At 43.3% G+C, this 20,746-nt stretch overlaps 1 protein-coding gene across 1 annotated transcript; it reads right to left on the reverse strand.

The window, feature by feature from the left end:
• Positions 1 to 203: 203 nt before the first annotated feature.
• Positions 204 to 20,654, reverse strand: LOC311126190 (solute carrier organic anion transporter family member 2A1-like; the record flags this gene model as incomplete). Its single annotated transcript, XM_084200207.1, has 8 exons — positions 204 to 2,027; positions 2,253 to 2,373; positions 3,003 to 3,067; positions 3,295 to 3,458; positions 5,043 to 5,190; positions 10,273 to 10,468; positions 19,695 to 19,859; positions 20,585 to 20,654. Coding segments are annotated over 8 exons (1,050 nt in total), but the record flags the coding sequence as incomplete, so codon positions are not given.
• Between the last annotated feature and the right edge of the window lie 92 nt (positions 20,655 to 20,746).

The following is a 20,746-nucleotide window of genomic DNA, read 5'->3' on the forward strand; positions in this document are numbered from 1 at the left end:
TTAGCCCTACTCTGTTTGAAACCCCTTCCGTTACATCTTGCTCCAACTCTAGTACTTGAGTGACCCATGATGATTACACAGACAGACAGACAGACAGACAGACAGACAGACAGACAGACAGACAGACAGACAGACAGACAGACAGACAGACAGAGAAAGATAATCCCTTTTTCCCATTTCTTAACTTTTCCAACACAATATAACAATTTGTCAATATAAACAAACATTTTATTATTTACAGAAGTTACATTCATTTGTTGCTGCATATAAAAGGCACGTAAATTAAGACTATCTAAAACTGACCATATTGTATTGGCGTTCAATTTCAACAAGAGAACACATACTTAAACAGTGTAATTGATATTTGATGCATAGAATATTATTGTGATTAAAGCTGATGAGATATTGATCATATGATTATAAAATTACCATTCTGTGTATAAAACATAAATATCTCAAACAAAAACTCAGAGTCTCTATAATGTCACTCACCAAATGCCTCTGTGTTAGAGACAAAATATTAAGCTAGCTTTAACTTTTTGCCTTCTGCAACTAGAAACCTGAATTGACAACATCCCTGGGTTAACAGCAAGTATACAGTTTTCAATGTGCACCCAAAGACTACATGTTTCATCCTTCAAATGACCTACATCACCACCTTTCACTGCCACTGAACCCCCTTTCCCCATGTGGGGATACTGAACCCCCTTTCCCCATGTGGGGATACTGAACCCCCTTCCCCATGTGGGGATAGTGAATCTCCTTCCCCATGTAGGGATAGTGAATCTCCTTCCCCATGTAGGGATAGTGAATCTCCTTCCCCATGTAGGGATAGTGAATCTCCTTCCCCATGTGGGGATAGTGAATCTCCTTCCCCATGTAGGGATAGTGAATCTCCTTCCCCATGTAGGGATAGTGAATCTCCTTCCCCATGTAGGGATAGTGAATCTCCTTCCCCATGTAGGGATAGTGAATCTCCTTCCCCATGTGGGGATAGTGAATCTCCTTCCCCATGTAGGGATAGGGAATCTCCTTCCCCATGTAGGGATAGTGAATCTCCTTCCCCATGTAGGGATAGTGAATCTCCTTCCCCATGTAGGGATAGTGAATCTCCTTCCCCATGTGGGGATAGTGAATCTCCTTCCCCATGTAGGGATAGTGAATCTCCTTCCCCATGTAGGGATAGTGAATCTCCTTCCCCATGTAGGGATAGTGAATCTCCTTCCCCATGTAGGGATACTGAATCTCCTTCCCCATGTGGGGATAGTGAATCTCCTTCCCCATGTGGGGATAGTGAATCTCCTTCCCCATGTGGGGATAGTGAATCTCCTTCCCCATGTGGGGATAGTGAATCTCCTTCCCCATGTAGGGATAGTGAATCTCCTTCCCCATGTAGGGATAGTGAATCTCCTTCCCCATGTGGGGATAGTGAATCTCCTTCCCCATGTAGGGATAGTGAATCTCCTTCCCCATGTGGGGATAGTGAATCTCCTTCCCCATGTAGGGATAGTGTAGGAGTCTAGGATAGTCAAAGGGTGCTATAGTGTCCTGAATGAGTGTTATAGTATCCATACCAGAGCTGGAGTGTCCTTCAGTGCTGAGGTTACTCCAACAGGAGGATCAGGTGGGGTTGAGAGTACTTTTAGCAGACCGTTGAAACAGTCTATGGTTGAAAGGCATAGTGGACCTCAGGGCACCTGACATTGCCCACTGGTAGGGTGATAGGCGAGTCTCTTCTCTCATGTGAGACGGGTTAGGTGGATCAGGTGGGTAAAGGAGAGCTCATTCAGACAGAATACCTCTCAGCAGACTGTTGAAAGGAAGTAGTGGACCTGAGACTATTCTTTAAAGTGAGATGGGAGAGAGGGAGGAGGGGGGAGAGCCAGGCGGTCAGTTGTATCCCAGATCAGAGTGGTCCATCAGGCCTCTTCTCCAGGCTGTACTCCCTGGTCCTCTGGACCTTCCAGCCCACCACCCCCAGCAGGAAGATCCCCATCACCTTGAAGCCCATCTGCAGGCCCAGGTACCTTCAGAAATACGATAGGGCAGGAGGGTTAGAGCTAGTTTAGCATGACTCTATTTATCACATTCCCACCTGTAGGTTCAGGTACCTGCAGGGAAATCAATCAACCAATCAGTCAATCAATCCAGTCAACCATCCAATCACCAATCAACCAATAAATTAATAAATTAATCATTATAACTTGTCTAATTGAAGCATAACATTAGTTGTATAAAGTACTTTTTCTTACCTGTTCCTCAGTATGGTATTGTCATAGTAACCACAGCCCAGCCGGTTGCCACAGGCATGTTTCCACCAGATACAGGAGCTGTCGATGGCAATGCCGAACAGGGCTGGGGCTGGCAACCAGGCTAGAATAGAGAAGGACAGGGTCACATAATATATAAATCATATTATATACAGGAGCTGTGGATGGTCATGCCGAAGAGGGCTGGGTCTGGTAACCAGGCTAGAATAGAGAAGGACAGGGTCACATAATATATAAATCATATTATATACAGGAGCTGTGGATGGTCATGCCAAAGAGGGCTGGGGCTGGTAACCAGGCTAGAATAGAGAAGGACAGGATCACATAATATATCAATCATATTATATACAGGAGCTGTGGATGGTCATGCTGAACAGGGCTGGGTCTGGTAACCAGGCTAGAATAGAGAAGGACAGGATCACATAATATATAAATCATATTATATACAGGAGCTGTCGATGGCAATGCCGAACTGGGCTGGGGCTGGTAACCAGGCTGTTATAAAACAATAATATGAGGCCCCCCTTACACATAACTGTAAAGAGTTGTCATCCACTAGATACACATAACTGTAAACAGTTGTCATCCACTAGAGGGCACTCTAACACTACATTGACACAATAAAGACGGGTCATTACCAGGTGGGGTGGATTTGATATGGTATTATATTCCATTGTGTGTTGTTTTACAACATCTGTCTTTATGAAGTATACATCTAAAAAGGACACTTACCAAGCACTCTCAAGAGTAGGAACTGGACTCCTATGGCAAAAGATTTATCTTCATGGGGAACAGTTCTGAAACAATTCATGCAAAGTAAGATACAATACATTAAAAACAGATTTATAATGTTTTAGCCTAAATAGTCATGTCCATTGTTTTTGCTCTCTATGTGCTACTCATGAGGAGTATTCCACATCAAATTTAATTAAATGAACAATTAAATGAAATTACATTTTATCCAGCCATTATTTACCTGAGGACCATCATATAGATGGGGTTGTGTGTTAGGGAGGGAGGTTACCTGAGGACCATCATATAGATGGGGTTGTGTGTTAGGGAGGCGATCATTCCGGCCAGAGAGATGATGAACATGACAGGAAGCAGGAAGTGAGGACATTGGTTGGGGCAGGGTCCGGGGCGGGCAGTACGCTGGCTGTGACCTATACAGATGCAGTCCGTGTACTCCTACAGCAGGAGAACAGAGAAGACACCAGTGTCAATATGTAAAGATAGATAACATATACAGCAAATGTACAAATGACTTGTTTTCATTAAGACAAATGGCTAAATTGTGAACGATAGTTACCCTATATTGATTTGAAAGTACTGTGTACTTAATCAATGTATATTTACAAAACGAACTACAGTTAACATCTTGGTCTGAATTGAAGTCTAAATAATTCAACATAATGGCCATGCGTTGAGTATTATGTACACTAAGTCAAGTCAATATAACTAAAACTATTAGCCTTGCCGCAGTCCTCCTGCCAGTGGATTACTCTCCTACTGTAACATCTATAAGTGGTTTAACTCCACTTAAAACACTTCCTGTGTCCCAGGGCTGATTACAGATCGATCGGACTGGCCCATTGATTGTTAACCATCCATATTGTGTAGCTGTACTGTAGGTAGATACTGTGGCACACAGTCAGACACTTAGAGCTAGGTCTGGCTGGCTGCCCTGCTGACCAATACACTCTTCTCCCGCCTAGACTGGGGGAGTTTAATCAGTTCCAACGGTTGAAGATTTAGACCTTACAGATGTAGGATCTTAATTTGACCAGTTTCTCACAGCAGGAAAATACCAGGACATTGCCCTGCAGTAACAGGAAATGTGAATTATTGTGTGGATTATAATTATTGGACATTTCTGAAGGGGTTGATCATTTTTTTTCTTAGGGCAAATCAAGTCTGGAAACTTTAGAAGCCTTTTTCAACCTTGAGTACACTACAATCCGTGGAGGAAAAAGTACCCAATTGTCATACTTGAGTAAAAGTAAAGATACCTTAATAGAAAATGACTCAAGCGAAAGTCACCCAGTAAAATACTACTTGAGTAAAAGTCAAAAAGTATTTGGTTTTAAATATACTTAAGTATCAAACGTAAATGTAATTGCTCAAATATACTTAAGTATCAAAAGTAAAAGTTTAAATCATTTCAAATTCCTTATAATAAGCAAACCAGACGGCACCATTTTCTTGTTTTATTTATTTACTGATAGCCAGGGGCACACTCCAACACTCAGACATAATTTACAAATGAAGCATGTGTTTAGTGAGTCCACCAGATCAGAGGCTGTAGGGATGACCAGGGATGTTCTCTTGATAAGTGTGTGAATTAGACAATTGTCCTGTCCTGCTAAGCATTCAAAATGTAACGAGTACTTTTGGGTGTCAGGGAAAATGTATGGAGTAAAAACTACATAAATTCCCTTATAAACGTAGTGAAGTTAAAAAGTTGTCAAAAATATAAATAGTAAAGTACAGATACCCCCCAAAAAACTACTTAAGTAGTACTTTAAAGTATTTTTACTTAAGTACTTTACACCACTGACTACACGTTTGCATTTCCTGATGTGCAGGGCATTTCCTGCAACAACAGGGTGATCAAATTAAGATCCTACATCTGTAACGGAGTGTTTTTTTTAACCATTTGTTCAATTATACCATACTGCTTCCCTAATTATTCCCCATTATGACTTATCTATATAGAATCAAAGCAGATGAATGGGTCCTCGTCAGAAAGCCTGAGATTAAATGGCCACCTACCAGAACCCTGAATTTGTTCTTGGGGTCTTTGGTGTACTCTTTGCAGCCTGCATGGCATGGAGACAGGTACTCAGTGTTGTCAGATCCACACACTGGGTTAAAGGCGTTAGCAGGACAGGAGCAGTTGGAATAACAGGTAGCCAGAAACCTGTGGGTGGGGAGAAGATGTTTAGCAGAGAGTTAGGGTGTCACAATAGTTATACCCCCTTTTTTCACATTATTGTGCTGAAATGTGCTGAGCTAGCTCAGATGTTGTCTTTTCATATTGTCCTTCCCAGCACGGTTCCAGCAACTATGGTGGATGCCTAAGCAGACCAGATGAGTACAAGGCCAGCTAGGCTTGGCTCAGCTCAGTAGTGTGAAAATGCCATTTCCATGTTTATACAAGGGTTATGGGATCACAGCAGAACTCTGGGTGGAGGTAAGTTAATCCGTAGAGCTCTGGGTGAGTTCATTTAATTTCATCAGCAGAGCTCTGTGTTGAGTTCAGTTCATCAGCAGAGCTCTGTGTTGAGTTCAGTTCATCAGCAGAGCTCTGTGTTGAGTTCAGTTCATCAGCAGAGCTCTGTGTTGAGTTCAGTTCATCAGCAGAGCTCTGTGTTGAGTTCAGTTCATCAGCAGAGCTCTGGGTGGAGTTAAGTTCATAAGCAGAGCTCTGTGTTGAGTTAAGTTCATCAGCAGAGCTTTGTTTTGAGTTAAGTTCATCAGCAGAGCTCTGGGGGAGTTAAGTTCATCAGCAGAGTTCTGGGTGGAGTTAAGTTCATCAGCAGAGCTCTGGGTGGAGTTAAGTTCATCAGCAGAGCTTTGTTTTGAGTTAAGTTCATCAGCAGAGCTCTGGTTGGAGTTAAGCTCATCAGCAGAGCTCTGTGTTGAGTTAAGTTCATTAGCAGAGCTCTGGGGGAGTTAAGTTCATTAGCAGAGTTCTGGGGGAGTTAAGTTCGTCAGCACAGTTCTGGGTGAGTTAAGTTTGACAGTAGAGCTCAGTGCCAAATCACATAACAGAAGACAAAAGAGATATGGGGTTATGGGGTAAAGGCCAGGGTTCCTGTTAATGTTATTTGTTGTTCATTAGCCTCTGTTTGGTATTGTACTGTAGTAACAACATTCCTAGTTGTTTGGGTTCACCAGTGGCACAGCGCCAAACAGTAGCCTTATCTTAGTGTCACAAGTGGCTAGTTATTTAACTACAAAGTTCACAAGGTTCCATATGTTTGCTTGTGTGATATCAAAGGTAAGCTACATTAAGTTAATTATCCTCAAGACCTGACAATATTGTAAATGATGGGCTTGTGCAAGTATTTCACCAGACTCTTTCTTTATCCAATTAACTAAAATGCTTCTGTACTCTAGTCCTCATGACCTCCTTCAAAACCTTCAAAACATCAACTGTCAAACTACAGAGACAGTACCACACCATCCCCAAAATGACAAACAGACACATCAACAACAGCCCAATCAACCAGGGCTACATGGCCCAATCAACCAGGACATGACTCAATCAACCAGGGCTACATGGCCCAATCAACCAGGGCTACATGGCCCAATCAACCAGGGCTACATGGCCCAATCAACCAGGGCTACATGGCCCAATCAACCAGGGCTACATGGCCCAATCAACCAGCACCTGGCCCAATCAACCAGCACCTGGCCCAATCAACCAGCACCTGGCCCAATCAACCAGGGCCACATGGCCCTATCAACCAGGACATGGCCCAACCTAGGGTGACCATACGTCCTCTTTTTCCCTGACATGTCCTCCTTTTGGACCTAAAAAAATGTGTCCTGCCGGGATATTATTTCAAAATCTCCCAAAATGTCCGGGATTCGGCTTTTGCTTTCTACAGTCGCCATTCATTGTGTGCGTTTTGCCTTGCTTTGACCTTTCTCTTTAGGTCCCGCCTTCTCACACGCCACCATTGGTCGGTCATGTAGGCCTACGCAAACATTGGTCAGACTGCATCTCAATCATTACCCTCGCCATGGGAACAGCCAAGAGACAGAGCAGCAGCTTGCTTGTCAACAGTGGCACATGGCTCCAGAACAGCGTAAAAATGGCCAAACGCAAATGTAAATTCACAGACGATTTACAGAGAAAATTCCCGTGTTTTCGTCTTGGTCGGGATCCGTGTGAAGCAGAATGCAAAGCTACGTGTCAGTGTCAAATAAAGGTGCTAGCGAACTAGAAGGCCACATAAGCTCTGCAAAACACAAAATTGCAGCTAAAGGAGAAAGTTCGTCAGGTAAATTAACAGACTGTTTTTGTGAGAGCAGGTAAAACAGAAGATGCTGTTACTGCTGCGGAGGGAGTTTTTGCATTCCACACCACGAAGCATCACAATAGCTACAGATCAATGGACTGCACGTCTGCCTTGTTAAAAAAGGCTTTCCCTGATTCCGAGACTGCGCGAAAATCTTCAAGCGCTCGTACTAAGACCGAAGCAATAGTTAACGCTGTGATAACACCACATTCTGTCGACATAGCTCTGAAAGCACTAGAAGAGATACCTTAGTGTGGGGTTTCTACTGATGGGAGCAATCGCGGTGCTGGGAAAATATTCCCTCTGCTTATTCAGTATTTTGATTGGAAGAATGGTGGCGTGCAAAGTAAATTAGTCGGAAGTTAAAAACACTCCAAACGAGACAGCTGATACGATCGCGCAATACATCAAAGAAACACTGGGAAATAATGGGATTTTTTCAAAATGTATTGCATTTACAGGTGACAACTTCAATACAATGTTCGGGGGAATCCGGCGAGATGAAGAAGGAAATGATGTTTTCGCAAACTTAAAGAAGTCATTGCAGAACAAGTATTTAATCGGCGTGGACTGCCCAGCACACGTCTTGAACAATTGTGTTCATTACGGGGCAGACACACTAGATGTCCATATTGAGAACATCATCTTCAAAATATGTCAATACTTTCACATCTACACTGTGCGCACAGAGAATCTGAAGGAGTACTGTGAATTTGTTGATGTTGAATACAGAAGTCTCCTTTCTCACAGCAAGACGCGATGGCTGTCATTATTCCCAGGTATTGAGAGGCTGCTACGGATGTTTCCAGCCTTGAAAGCATTATTTTTGTCACAGGAAAAAACACCCTCCTTGATCAATACGTTTTTTGAAGATGAGTTCAGTGAAATTTACCTCTGGCACATGCACTCACTCATGTGTGTTTCATTCACACATTCAGGAGATGGAAAGGGAGAGCAATTCAATTGTGGAAGTGAAGAACCTTTTTGAACAAAGTCCACACCATGCTTCTTGAACGCAAGACCAATAACTTCATGTCCCTTAAAGTTAAGGGACTATTGGCACAAAAGCACAATGATGGACTTGGTAAGAATTGTGACCATTTCATTGCTCAAGTACAGGGTCTGTACAGTTCATTACATTTACGTCATTTAGCAGACGCTCTTATCCAGAGCGACTTACAAATTGGTGCATTCACCTTATAGCCAGTGGGATAACCACTTTTCAATGATTTTTTAGTTTTTTTTTTGGGGGGGGGGGGGGGGGGGGGGTAGAAAGATTACTTTATCCTATCCCAGGTATTCCTTAAAGAGTTCATGCCTGGAGTATCTGGAGAAATGGACGGCACCCACGGAGGTGTTCTCCTCTTTCATGAGGATGGATCTGAGTGAGACGCCTGACTAGAATGACATAGAAGCCAGTATCAAACACCCGGGAGAAAAGGGGGGTGCCAATTGATGATGCAAAGTGCATTGATCAGGTCACCAACCTGAAGAAATTCACAGAAAGGTGTAACAGCGATGGAGAGTTCAGTAATCTGCAAGCACACAAGAAGTGGACCAAATATTTTGAAAGGTCCAAAAGCATAGATTTTCATTCAGAGCTACTGAAGATTGCACAATTTTTCTTTGCTAAAAACTAAACTATTTTTATTTATTTGTTTGTTGTTATTCTATAGTTGAGGGCCAACAGTTGAATGGAAAGGATGTTTTACTTTATGTATTAAAGTTCAATAACATAGTTGCCTGGTTGTGAACGCATTTGTATTTACCACCCACTGCGGGTGTCCCTCTGCCCCCACTGTCCTCTTTTTTGAAAACTAAAATATGGTCACCCTAGCCCAACCAATCAGCGCCACACGGCCCAATCCACCAGGACACGGCCCAATCCACCAGGACACGGCCCAATCCACCAGGACACGGCCCAATCCACCAGGACACGGCCCAATCCACCAGGACATGGCCCAATCCACAAGGACACGGCCCAATCCACCAGGACACGGCCCAATTCACCAGGACACGGCCCAATTCACCAGGACACGGCCCAATCCACCAGGACACGGCCCAATCCACCAGGACACGGCCCAATCCACCAGGACACGGCCCAATCCACCAGGACACGGCCCAATCCACCAGGACACGGCCCAATCCACAAGGACACGGCCCAATCCACCAGGACACGGCCCAATCCACAAGGACACGGCCCAATCCACCAGGACACGGCCCAATCCACCAGGACATGGCCCAATCCACCAGGACACGGCCCAATCCACAAGGACATGGCCCAATCCACCAGGACATGGCCCAATCCACAAGGACACGACCCAATCCACCAGGACACGGCCCAATCCACCAGGACACGGCCCAATCCACCAGGACACGACCCAATCCACCAGGACACGACCCAATCCACCAGGACATGGCCCAATCCACCAGGACACGGCCCAATCCACCAGGACATGGCCCTATCCACCAGGACACGGCCCAATCCACCAGGACATGGCCCAATCCACCAGGACACGGCCCTATCAACCAGGACACGACCCAATCCACAAGGACATGACCCAATCCACCAGGACATGGCCCAATCCACCAGGACATGGCCCTATCAACCAGGACATGACCCAATCAGTCAGGACACGGCCCAATCCACCAGGACATGGCCCTATCAACCAGAACATGGCCCAATCCACCAGGACATGGCCCTATCAGTCAGGACACGGCCCTATCAACCAGGACACGACCCAATCCACAAGGACATGACCCAATCCACCAGGACACGGCCCAATCCACCAGGACATGGCCCTATCAACCAGGACATGACCCAATCAGTCAGGACACGGCCCAATCCACCAGGACATGGCCCTATCAACCAGAACATGGCCCAATCCACCAGGACATGGCCCTATCAGTCAGGACACGGCTCTCCAAAATGTAGCTGTTTGGCAAAGATGCAGATCCCTTCTCTGACTCACCCATGGGGTGTGTAGTTGACCTTGGCCACCCTCTGTGTGGGACAGCCCATGAAGAAGAGGGGGATGAGGAGGAGGACAGAGATGGAGAGCATGGCGACGGAGAAACGAGGGATGGTCTTCAGAGAGAGACCTGTCCTCTTCATGATGACTCCACCCACCAGCATCCCCACGGCAACGGACGGAAGGTTCACCGCACCTGAGAGGGAAGACAAGATTTGAGAGCAGAACTGATATAAATACTTTCTCTACAGTATGTATCTGTATACTATCTCTTTGTATCTGTATAGTGTATATATCTCTACATACAGAACTACAAAGACAGAGATAGTATGAAAGAGTGCTTAGCGAGCTACAGAATTTGATTTGACTTAACTAAAAGATAAGATCAACTTTATTGTCTCAGGCATACAAACGCTAGCCCTGGTTGCCAGTCTCTGTTCAGCTATTACATTCCACTTGGCACATGACACAGAGTACAAGTAGTGGTCCTCTGTAGCTCAATTGGTAGAGCATGGCGCTTGTAACGCCAGGGTAGTGGGTTCGATCCCCGGGACCACCCATACGTAAAAATGTATGCGCACATGACTGTAAGTCGCTTTGGATAAAAGCATCTGCTAAATGGCATATTATTATTATTATTATTACAGAGACTAGTCCCCAGATCAGAGCTGTGTGGCGAGACACCATTTGCCCCAGTACTTTTTAATCTGGTATGGCGCCGCCACACCATTTTGAAAGCAGCAGCACCAAACGCGTTTATCAGACATTCATTAGTTCACGTCATAGAAAAACATAGAAAAACTTTGCAATGAAAAAAAAAAAAAAGCAGGCATCTCATATTGAACAAGTTGACATAGTACCTCCCCCAATTTCAGCCCATTTGTTTTGTCTAGTGAATACAACCCTGAGCCTGGGATTTCACACGGTAAACCCCCCCCCCCCCCCACGCTCGCTGTGACAGGTGGATTCACTTGTCAACCGCGCCTCTCAACAACTAGGTTTGGTTGCACCAGCACCTCGTTGTTTGACTCTGCACTCCTGGTTGCCTGTCTTATGAGAGCGAACACAACCTTTCATGGAAAACAAGGTAGCTAAAGGGCCTTCAGAAAGTATTCACACCCCTTGACTTTTTACACATTTTGTTGTGTTACAGCCTGAATTGTAAATGTAGATTTCTTTTGTCACTGGCCCATCAATTCAAAGTGTAATTATGTTTTCAAAATTAAAATGAAAAGCTGAAATGTCTTGAGTCAATAAGTATTCAAACTCTTTGCTATAGCAATCTAAATAATTTCAGGAGTAAAAGTCTGCATGGTGAAGTTATTAATTACACTTTGGATGGTGTATCAATACACCCAGTCACTACAAAGATACAGGCGTCCTTCCTAACTCAGTTGCCGGAGAGGAAGGAAACCCCTCAGAGATTTCACCATGAGGCCAATGGTGACTTTAAAACAGTTACAGAGTTTAATGGCTGTGATAGGAGTAAACTGAGGATGGATCAACAACATTGTAGTTACTCCACAATAATAACCTAATTGACAGAGTGAAAAGAAGGAAGCCTGTACAAAATCAAAATATTCCAAAACATGCATCCTGTTTGCAACAAGACGCTAAATTAATACTGCAAAAAATGTGGCAAAGCAATTAACTTTTTGTCCTGAATACAAAGTGTTGTGTTTGAGGCAAATCCAATAGAACACATTACTGAGTATCACTATCCATATTTTCAAGCATAGTGTTGGCTGCATCATGTTATGGGAATGCTTCTAAACGTTAACGACTGCAGAGCTTTTCAGGATAAAAAATAAACTGAATGGATCTAAGCACAGGCAAAATCCTAGAGGGAAACCTGGTTCAGTTTTCTCTCCAACAGACACTGGGAGATGAATTCACCTTTCAGCAGGACAATAACCTAAAACACAAGGACAAATCTACACTGGAGTTGCTTACCAAGAAAACATTGAATGTTCCTGAGTGGCCAAGTTAAAGTTTTGACTTAAATCTGCTTGGAAATCTACGGCAAAACTTGAAAATGGTTGTCTAGCAATAATCAACAACCAATAAAGACTTACCCAGAAAGACTCACAGCTATAATCGCTGCCAAAGGTGATTCAAACATTTATTGACTCAGGAGTGGAAAAACGTATGTAAATGAGACATTTATGTATTTCATTTTCAATACATTTGCTCTAAAACTAGCTAGAATGATCCAATCTATAGCTCGCTAACAAAACTACTAGCGCTAGCTAGCTAGCTAGCTAGGTTGACGCAATCATGCAGCCAGCAGCTAACGTTAATAATTTAGACTCACTGAATAAATGTGTTTGGCACAGGATAAAGAAGATGAAACGATCTGCTGCTGCTGCTACCCAATGCCAAGGGATACTGAAGTTCCTGGAAAGGTTAGTCAGCCAGTTCGTTAGTCCAGTAATGTTGGCATGTTATTTCCACTGCTGGTGATTATTCACAAATGTTTGTCTACAATCTACAACTTCCGCCACAGAGCAGCCTACACAGACGATATGAACACATTGGTCCAACCATAACAGATGGATGGCTAATGGATGGATGGCTAATGGATGGATGGCTAATGGATGGATGGCTAATGGATGGATGGCTAATGGATGGATGGCTAATGGATGGATGGCTAATGGATGGATTCTAGCACCACCATAACTTTCACAAATACAGAAACAGGCAGCCATCACGGTGTCAGTCTTTTTCAACTAGCTAGTTCATAGTGACACCTACTGATATGAACTGGTAATGCAGGTTTGGGTAGAATAGAGTGCAACAGAATGAGTGACATTCAATAAAATCTACTTCATAAAAAGGGGGATATTATTTTCAATGAAAAAGTTGAAAGTAATTGATTTAATTATTGAATATATTGATTTTACAGGCAATCAGTACCTACAGTGTCAGTACCTACAGTGCCAGTGAACCAACCCGTGGTGGGCCAGATGGAGACCAGGACAACAACACAAGGTTAAAGTTTTTATGACTTACACATAAAACAACGTTGTTACAAAGTCTACTGTCTATAGTGTTAAATGTAACCCTGCCTTGTTACAGTCTGCTGTCTATAGTGTTAAATGTAACCCTGCCTTGTTACAGTCTGCTGTCTATAGTGTTAAATGTAACCCTGTCTTGTTACAGTCTACTGTCTATAGTGTTAAATGTAACCCTGTCTTGTTACAGTCTACTGTCTATAGTGTTAAATGTAACCCTGTCCCTTGTTACAGTCTACTGTCTATAGTGTTAAATGTAACCCTGCCTTGTTACAGTCTACTGTCTATAGTGTTAAATGTAACCCTGCCTTGTTACAGTCTATAGTGTTAAATGTAACCCTGCCTTGTTACAGTCTACTGTCTATAGTGTTAAATGTAACCCTGTCTTGTTACAGTCTACTGTCTATAGTGTTAAATGTAACCCTGTCCCTTGTTAGTCTACAGTCTATAGTGTTAAATGTAACCCTGCCTTGTTACAGTCTACTGTCTATAGTGCTAAATGTAACCCTGCCTTGTTACAGTCTACTGTCTATAGTGTTAAATGTAACCCTGCCTTGTTACAGTCTACTATCTATAGTGTTAAATGTAACCCTGCCTTGTTACAGTCTACTGTCTATAGTGTTAAATGTAACCCTGCCTTGTTACAGTCTACTGTCTATAGTGTTAAATGTAACCCTGCCTTGTTACAGTCTACTGTCTATAGTGTTAAATGTAACCCTGCCTTGTTACAGTCTACTGTCTATAGTGTTAAATGTAACCCTGCCTTGTTACAGTCTACTGTCTATAGTGTTAAATGTAACCCTGCCTTGTTACAGTCTACTGTCTATAGTGTTAAATGTAACCCTGCCTTGTTACAGTCTACTGTCTATAGTGTTAAATGTAACCCTGCCTTGTTACAGTCTACTGTCTATAGTGTTAAATGTAACCCTGCCTTGTTACAGTCTACTGTCTATAGTGTTAAATGTAACCCTGCCTTGTTACAGTCTACTGTCTATAGTGTTAAATGTAACCCTGCCTTGTTACAGTCTACTGTCTATAGTGTTAAATGTAACCCTGCCTTGTTACAGTCTACTGTCTATAGTGTTAAATGTAACCCTGCCTTGTTACAGTCTACTGTCTATAGTGTTAAATGTAACCCTGCCTTGTTACAGTCTACTGTCTATAGTGTTAAATGTAACCCTGCCTTGTTACAGTCTACTATCTATAGTGTTAAATGTAACCCTGCCTTGTTACAGTCTACTGTCTATAGTGTTAAATGTAACCCTGCCTTGTTACAGTCTACTGTCTATAGTGTTAAATGTAACCCTGCCTTGTTACAGTCTACTGTCTATAGTGTTAAATGTAACCCTGCCTTTTTACAGTCTACTGTCTATAGTGTTAAATGTAACCCTGCCTTGTTACAGTCTACTGTCTATAGTGTTAAATGTAACCCTGCCTTGTTACAGTCTACTGTCTATAGTGTTAAATGTAACCCTGCCTTGTTACAGTCTATAGTGTTAAATGTAACCCTGTCTTGTTACAGTCTACTGTCTATAGTGTTAAATGTAACCCTGTCCCTTGTTACAGTCTACTGTCTATAGTGTTAAATGTAACCCTGTCCCTTGTTACAGTCTACTGTCTATAGTGTTAAATGTAACCCTGCCTTGTTACAGTCTACTGTCTATAGTGTTAAATGTAACCCTGCCTTGTTACAGTCTACTGTCTATAGTGTTAAATGTAACCCTGCCTTGTTACAGTCTATAGTGTTAAATGTAACCCTGTCTTGTTACAGTCTACTGTCTATAGTGTTAAATGTAACCCTGTCTTGTTACAGTCTACTGTCTATAGTGTTAAATGTAACCCTGTCCCTTGTTACAGTCTACTGTCTATAGTGTTAAATGTAACCCTGCCTTGTTACAGTCTACTGTCTATAGTGTTAAATGTAACCCTGTCTTGTTACAGTCTACTGTCTATAGTGTTAAATGTAACCCTGCCTTGTTACAGTCTACTGTCTATAGTGTTAAATGTAACCCTGCCTTGTTACAGTCTATAGTGTTAAATGTAACCCTGTCTTGTTACAGTCTACTGTCTATAGTGTTAAATGTAACCCTGTCTTGTTACAAAGTCTACTGTCTATAGTGTTAAATGTAACCCTGTCTTGTTACAAAGTCTACTGTCTATAGTGTTAAATGTAACCCTGCCTTGTTACAGTCTACTGTCTATAGTGTTAAATGTAACCCTGCCTTGTTACAGTCTACTGTCTATAGTGTTAAATGTAACCCTGCCTTGTTACAGTCTATAGTGTTAAATGTAACCCTGCCTTACATAAAGCTGACAGAATGAATCATTCCAGAAGAGCACTGTAATCAGATGAAACAAATAATAGGTTTTATGATATAGAATTCAAACACTTTTCTACATTGTGTGTGAGTGAAATGAATATTTAAAAGACATTGTAACCGTTGTTTGCGTAACGCTCAGCCCTGCTATAGCAGTTCAATAAACTCCAGAGTATGTTGTCCATGGAAGCGGTTGTCTCTCTGGCTCTTTAGATATCAGATTCAGAATGAATGTGGTAGTTTGAAGGGTTTGATCCACCTTAGGCCAGGAGCGTTTCCAATTCACATGACCTGACGAGAAAACCCCCCAGCCCTATAGTCATTGCACAGTAATGTAAAAAGGGGAAGCCATCTATAATAATAATATTTTGTAATAACCTACGAACAGGACCCAGAGTTTTACCCGACCAGGTCGGTCATGAGATCAGAAAAAAATTCCAGGCCCCCAGAAAAGTATGAATTTTGCCACACCACTTTTGAACCTGTGGTGCCATCTCCGACCCAGACTATACAAAGCGCTGCAGCTCCCACAGATGAATGCTTAGACAGGACTAGACACCAGAGATGATACAGTTTCAACGCTCACTCTCTACCAGCATCCTCACACAGCCTTTTCACACCATAACAGTTGTCATTCATCCACAACTACAGTGTGTTCATCTCTTCGATGTAAACCGTAATCAGAACAATCCCAAGTGAAGAACAGATATCTGTGTCTTCATCTCCGTGCCAACTGTAACCCATGCCAACTGTAACCCGTGCCAACTGCAACCCATGCCAACTGATCAATATCAGCTGTAGAGTAGGGTAAAGAGCTGGTAGGATCAGATACACCATAATGCATCTGTTCCACATAGATGCGGTAAAGGGGTCGATTGAATGCAGACCGTTCCATTGATCCGATTGGCGCACATTCAACAAATCTGATTTAACAAAGTGGAAATTCGTAAAATCTGTCATGACTGATGTATTGTCACAGGCCCACAATGTGGTTACTTAAGTCTGATGTGGGTATATTTGGCTGTTTTCGCTGCACAACATGTAGAAGTGGTCTCTTTTCAGGTTTAGAAGAACAGACTGCTAAACGCTAACTCCCGTTCATATAAGCTGGTTAGCATAGCTAGCATACAGAAATCGGCGGTGGTAGTCAGTCCTGTGGTCCTCTGTAGCTCAGCTGGTAGAGCACGGCGCTTGTAACGCCAAGGTAGTGGGTTCGATCCCCGGGACCACCCCCATACGTAAAAATGTATGCACACATGACTGTAAGTCGCTTTGGATAAAAGCGTCTGCTAAATGGCATATTATTATTATTATTTTTAATTGTAATGCAGTTGATTGGTAAACGATGACCTGAACATGTGTGGGGGTTGACATCCATCCATACAATATACTCCGATTTTGACCTCAACATAGTGTGAAAGACACATACAACAGAATAGGCTAAATGTAGGTTAATTTAGCTGAGGGGGGGGGGGGGGGGGGGGGGGCAATGAGGAGATTCGGGATGTTTCCCCCACGGCCCTTTTCACCACACGTTTCCAGGTCAATTCCACTGTTTCGGTCGAGTTCGATTGACATCTTTACCGCATCTATAGTCGATCAATAAAGAAACAGACATACTAGCTCCTCTGTTCAACATAGTGTGTATATGAAGGCCTGCGTCGGACAAATGCAAAGCAGCTAGCGAGGTACTGCTCTGTGGCAGCTGCCATGGGCAGCCTTAACGGACTGGAGAACAAAGGTGCTTTCTGTTTCCATAAGTGGTCCACATATCCATGTTTGAATCCTTCTCAACTGTAATGTGATTTGTGGATTCAAATAAAGTGTTTAAAATGTGTGTGTGTGTGTGTGTGTGTGTGTGTGTGTGTGTGTCTCTCTGTTTGTCTGTGTGGTGAGTATGTGTCGGCATGTACGTCCGTTGTGTGTGTGTGTGTTCTACTGACCAATGAGGAGGCTGATGGAAGCTCTGGTTGGTGCTGTACTGACCTATGAGGAGGCTGCTGTATGCGGCGGTGGTGCTGTACTGACCAATGAGGAGGCTGCTGTATGCGGCGGTGGTGCTGTACTGACCTATGAGGAGGCTGCTATATGCGGCGGTGGTGCTGTACTGACCAATGAGGAGGCTGCTATATGCGGCGGTGGTGCTGTACTGACCAATGAGGAGGCTGCTGTATGCGGCGGTGGTGCTGTACTGACCTATGAGGAGGCTGCTGTAAGCGGCGGTGGTGCTGTACTGACCAATGAGGAGGCTGCTGGAAGCTCTGGTTGGTGCTGTACTTACTTACTTACTTTATTGTCCCCATGGGGAAATTTTGTTGCAGTGTCATGTACACATTTAAAGTGGCGTTAAATACAAAACAAGATTGACAATACAACTTTCAATAACAGTCACGCACCAATAAAAGTAAGAAATAAGAAATAAAACATTTAAAACATTTAAAACAAAGACTAGCCTGCTGGCCTTACGGGGTCAATGGGAACATTTGCCCGAGCTATTTAAGAGGGATATCACACCTGGCACAAATGATTGTCTCGTTCTATTTTTCCTGCTGAGGGGTGCCCTATACCTACGCCCAGAGGGGAGTAATTCAAAGTCCAGGTACAGGGGGTGACTTGGGTCTAAAATGATTTTGTGAGCCTTACGGAGGGCCCTGACCTTAAAGATCTCATCCAGGCCTGTCTGTTTGACTCCAAGTACCTTACTTGCTGTGGTAATAATCCTTCTCAGCATGTTTCTCTGACTGACAGTGGCATTGCCAAACCAACAAACAATACAAAAAGTTAAAATACTCTCAATAAAGGATTTGTAAAACAGAGTCAATATAGTACAGTCTATATTAAAAGAACCCAACTTTTTTAGAAAGTACAGTCTCTGTTGGCTCTTTTTGTAGATCTGGTCTGTACATTTACTCCACTGAAGCTTACTGTCCAAAAAGACACCCAGATATTTATATTCCTCTACAATTTCTATATTCTGGCCTCTGATAGATGTTGCAGAGGTAGGTGTTGTACGCTTCCTGAAGTCTATGCACATCTCTTTGGTCTTGTTAGTATTGAGGACCAAGTGTGATTCCTCACACCACTCTACAAAGTCATCTAGGACCGGGCCATGATGTTCCTCGTCATCATGCAACAGGCTGATCAAGGCAGTGTCATCAGCGAACTTAACGAGGTGTCTGTCAGTATGGGAACTAGTACAACTATTAGTGTACAAGATGTACAGAAGTGGGGACAAAACACATCCCTGAGGAGAGCCTGTGTTGGTATTGCGTATATCCGACACATGGGGACCTATTTTGACTCGCTGTGAGCGTTGGCTCAGGAAGTCCAACAGCCACAAAACCAGCCCCCCATCTAAGGAAAAGTCCCGAATGAGTCTCTGTGCCAGAATGTAAGGCTGGATTGTGTTGAAGGCAGAAGAAAAGTCAACAAACAGAACCCTGACATGAGATTTGGCACCTTCTAGATGTCTATAGACCATGTTAAGGAGGGTAAGAATGGCATCATCAACTCCTCTGCTGGTCTGATAGGCAAACTGAAATGGGTCGAGGAGCTTCTGGGTGACACTGAGAATATGACTTTTCACAATTTTCTCAAGGCATTTCATAACTAAGGATGTCAAAGCGACAGGGCGATAGTCATTCAGCACAGAGGGATTTGATACTTTAGGAATTGGTATAATTATTGATTTTTTCCACAATACTGGAACGTGTTGCTGGTTGAGTGAAGATTGGAAAATGTCTGTAAAAACACCAGCCAGTTGTTCAGCACAGTGCTTTAACACATGCCCACTTATTTTGTCTGGGCCTGGGCTTTTGTATGTGTTACATCCACTGAACAACTTTAGAACATCAGACTGTTGAACAACAACTCTCTCAAACATTTGTAATGATGCTTTCATTTGTTTTACCTCCGACACAAAGTTGTCTGATTCAAATCTTGAGAAGAAAACATTCAGTTCATTAGCCATGTTCTGGCCCTCATATCCCCCAAGGTCAGCACTGGTTTTTCCCCTGCCTATATGGGGGGCACTAGCCATGGATTTAATCCCTTGCCAGGCCACCCTTGCGTTTCCTGAGGAGTTACTGACCTATGAGGAGGCTGCTGTATGCGGCGGTGGTGCTGTACTGTCTCTCCAGGAACTTGGTGAGGAAGGTGGCAAGGCCAGCGATGACTGAAGAGAAACAGCACTGAGACAGGACCAACAGCAGGAACAGAGGACTGAGGAGCATCCGAACAAACAGTCTGGGGAACACTGGGGAGAGAGGAACAGAGAGAATACACAGAGACACACAGAGACACACACAGAGAGACACACACACACACAGAGACACACAGAGACACACACACACACACAGAGACACACAGAGACACACACACACAGAGACACATACACACACACAGAGACACAGAGACACATACATACAGACACACATACATACACACACACAGAGACACATACATACACACACACACACACACACACAGAGACACACACACACACAGAGACACATACATACACACACACACACACACACACACAGAGACACACACACACACAGAGACACATACATACACACATACACACACACAGAGACACATACACACACACAGAGACACATACATACACACACACACAAACACAGAGACACATACAGACACACACACACACGCAACACGGACGGACACACAAATAAATGAGTCCGTTAACTAAGGAATACTGTAGCTACCAGACAGACTCTCTGTGAAATCCTATAAAACACACAATACAACTATACAATTCAAGTATGGAACAAGTTTCTCAAAACAATGGTCAGAGGGACTGGTACAAACAAGAAAGACTAAATCTCATAGCGATGGAAAGTTTTAGCGGCGTTGTTGTAATCACGCCTGGCAGCAATATTTACAAATGTGTCCAAGTGTGTTAGTGGATCAGCCAATGGCTACATCTGCCAGCCAGTCTGGATACAGAGGACTTACTCTTAAGGAAATCAAGCAGTGAGAACTCGGGCTTCTTGGAGTCTTCATTCTGAATGTCAGTTCCACACGCCTAGGAAATGAGACATTCGGGTTGAAGTATGGCAGAAACAATGCATGCATAATTTGAGCTTTTATTTTGGAAAATGTAGTTTTGGATGGGTG

This window comes from Coregonus lavaretus, assembly GCF_964263955.1.
Source record: "Coregonus lavaretus genome assembly, contig: HAP1_SCAFFOLD_4736, whole genome shotgun sequence".
NCBI lineage: Eukaryota > Metazoa > Chordata > Actinopteri > Salmoniformes > Salmonidae > Coregonus > Coregonus lavaretus.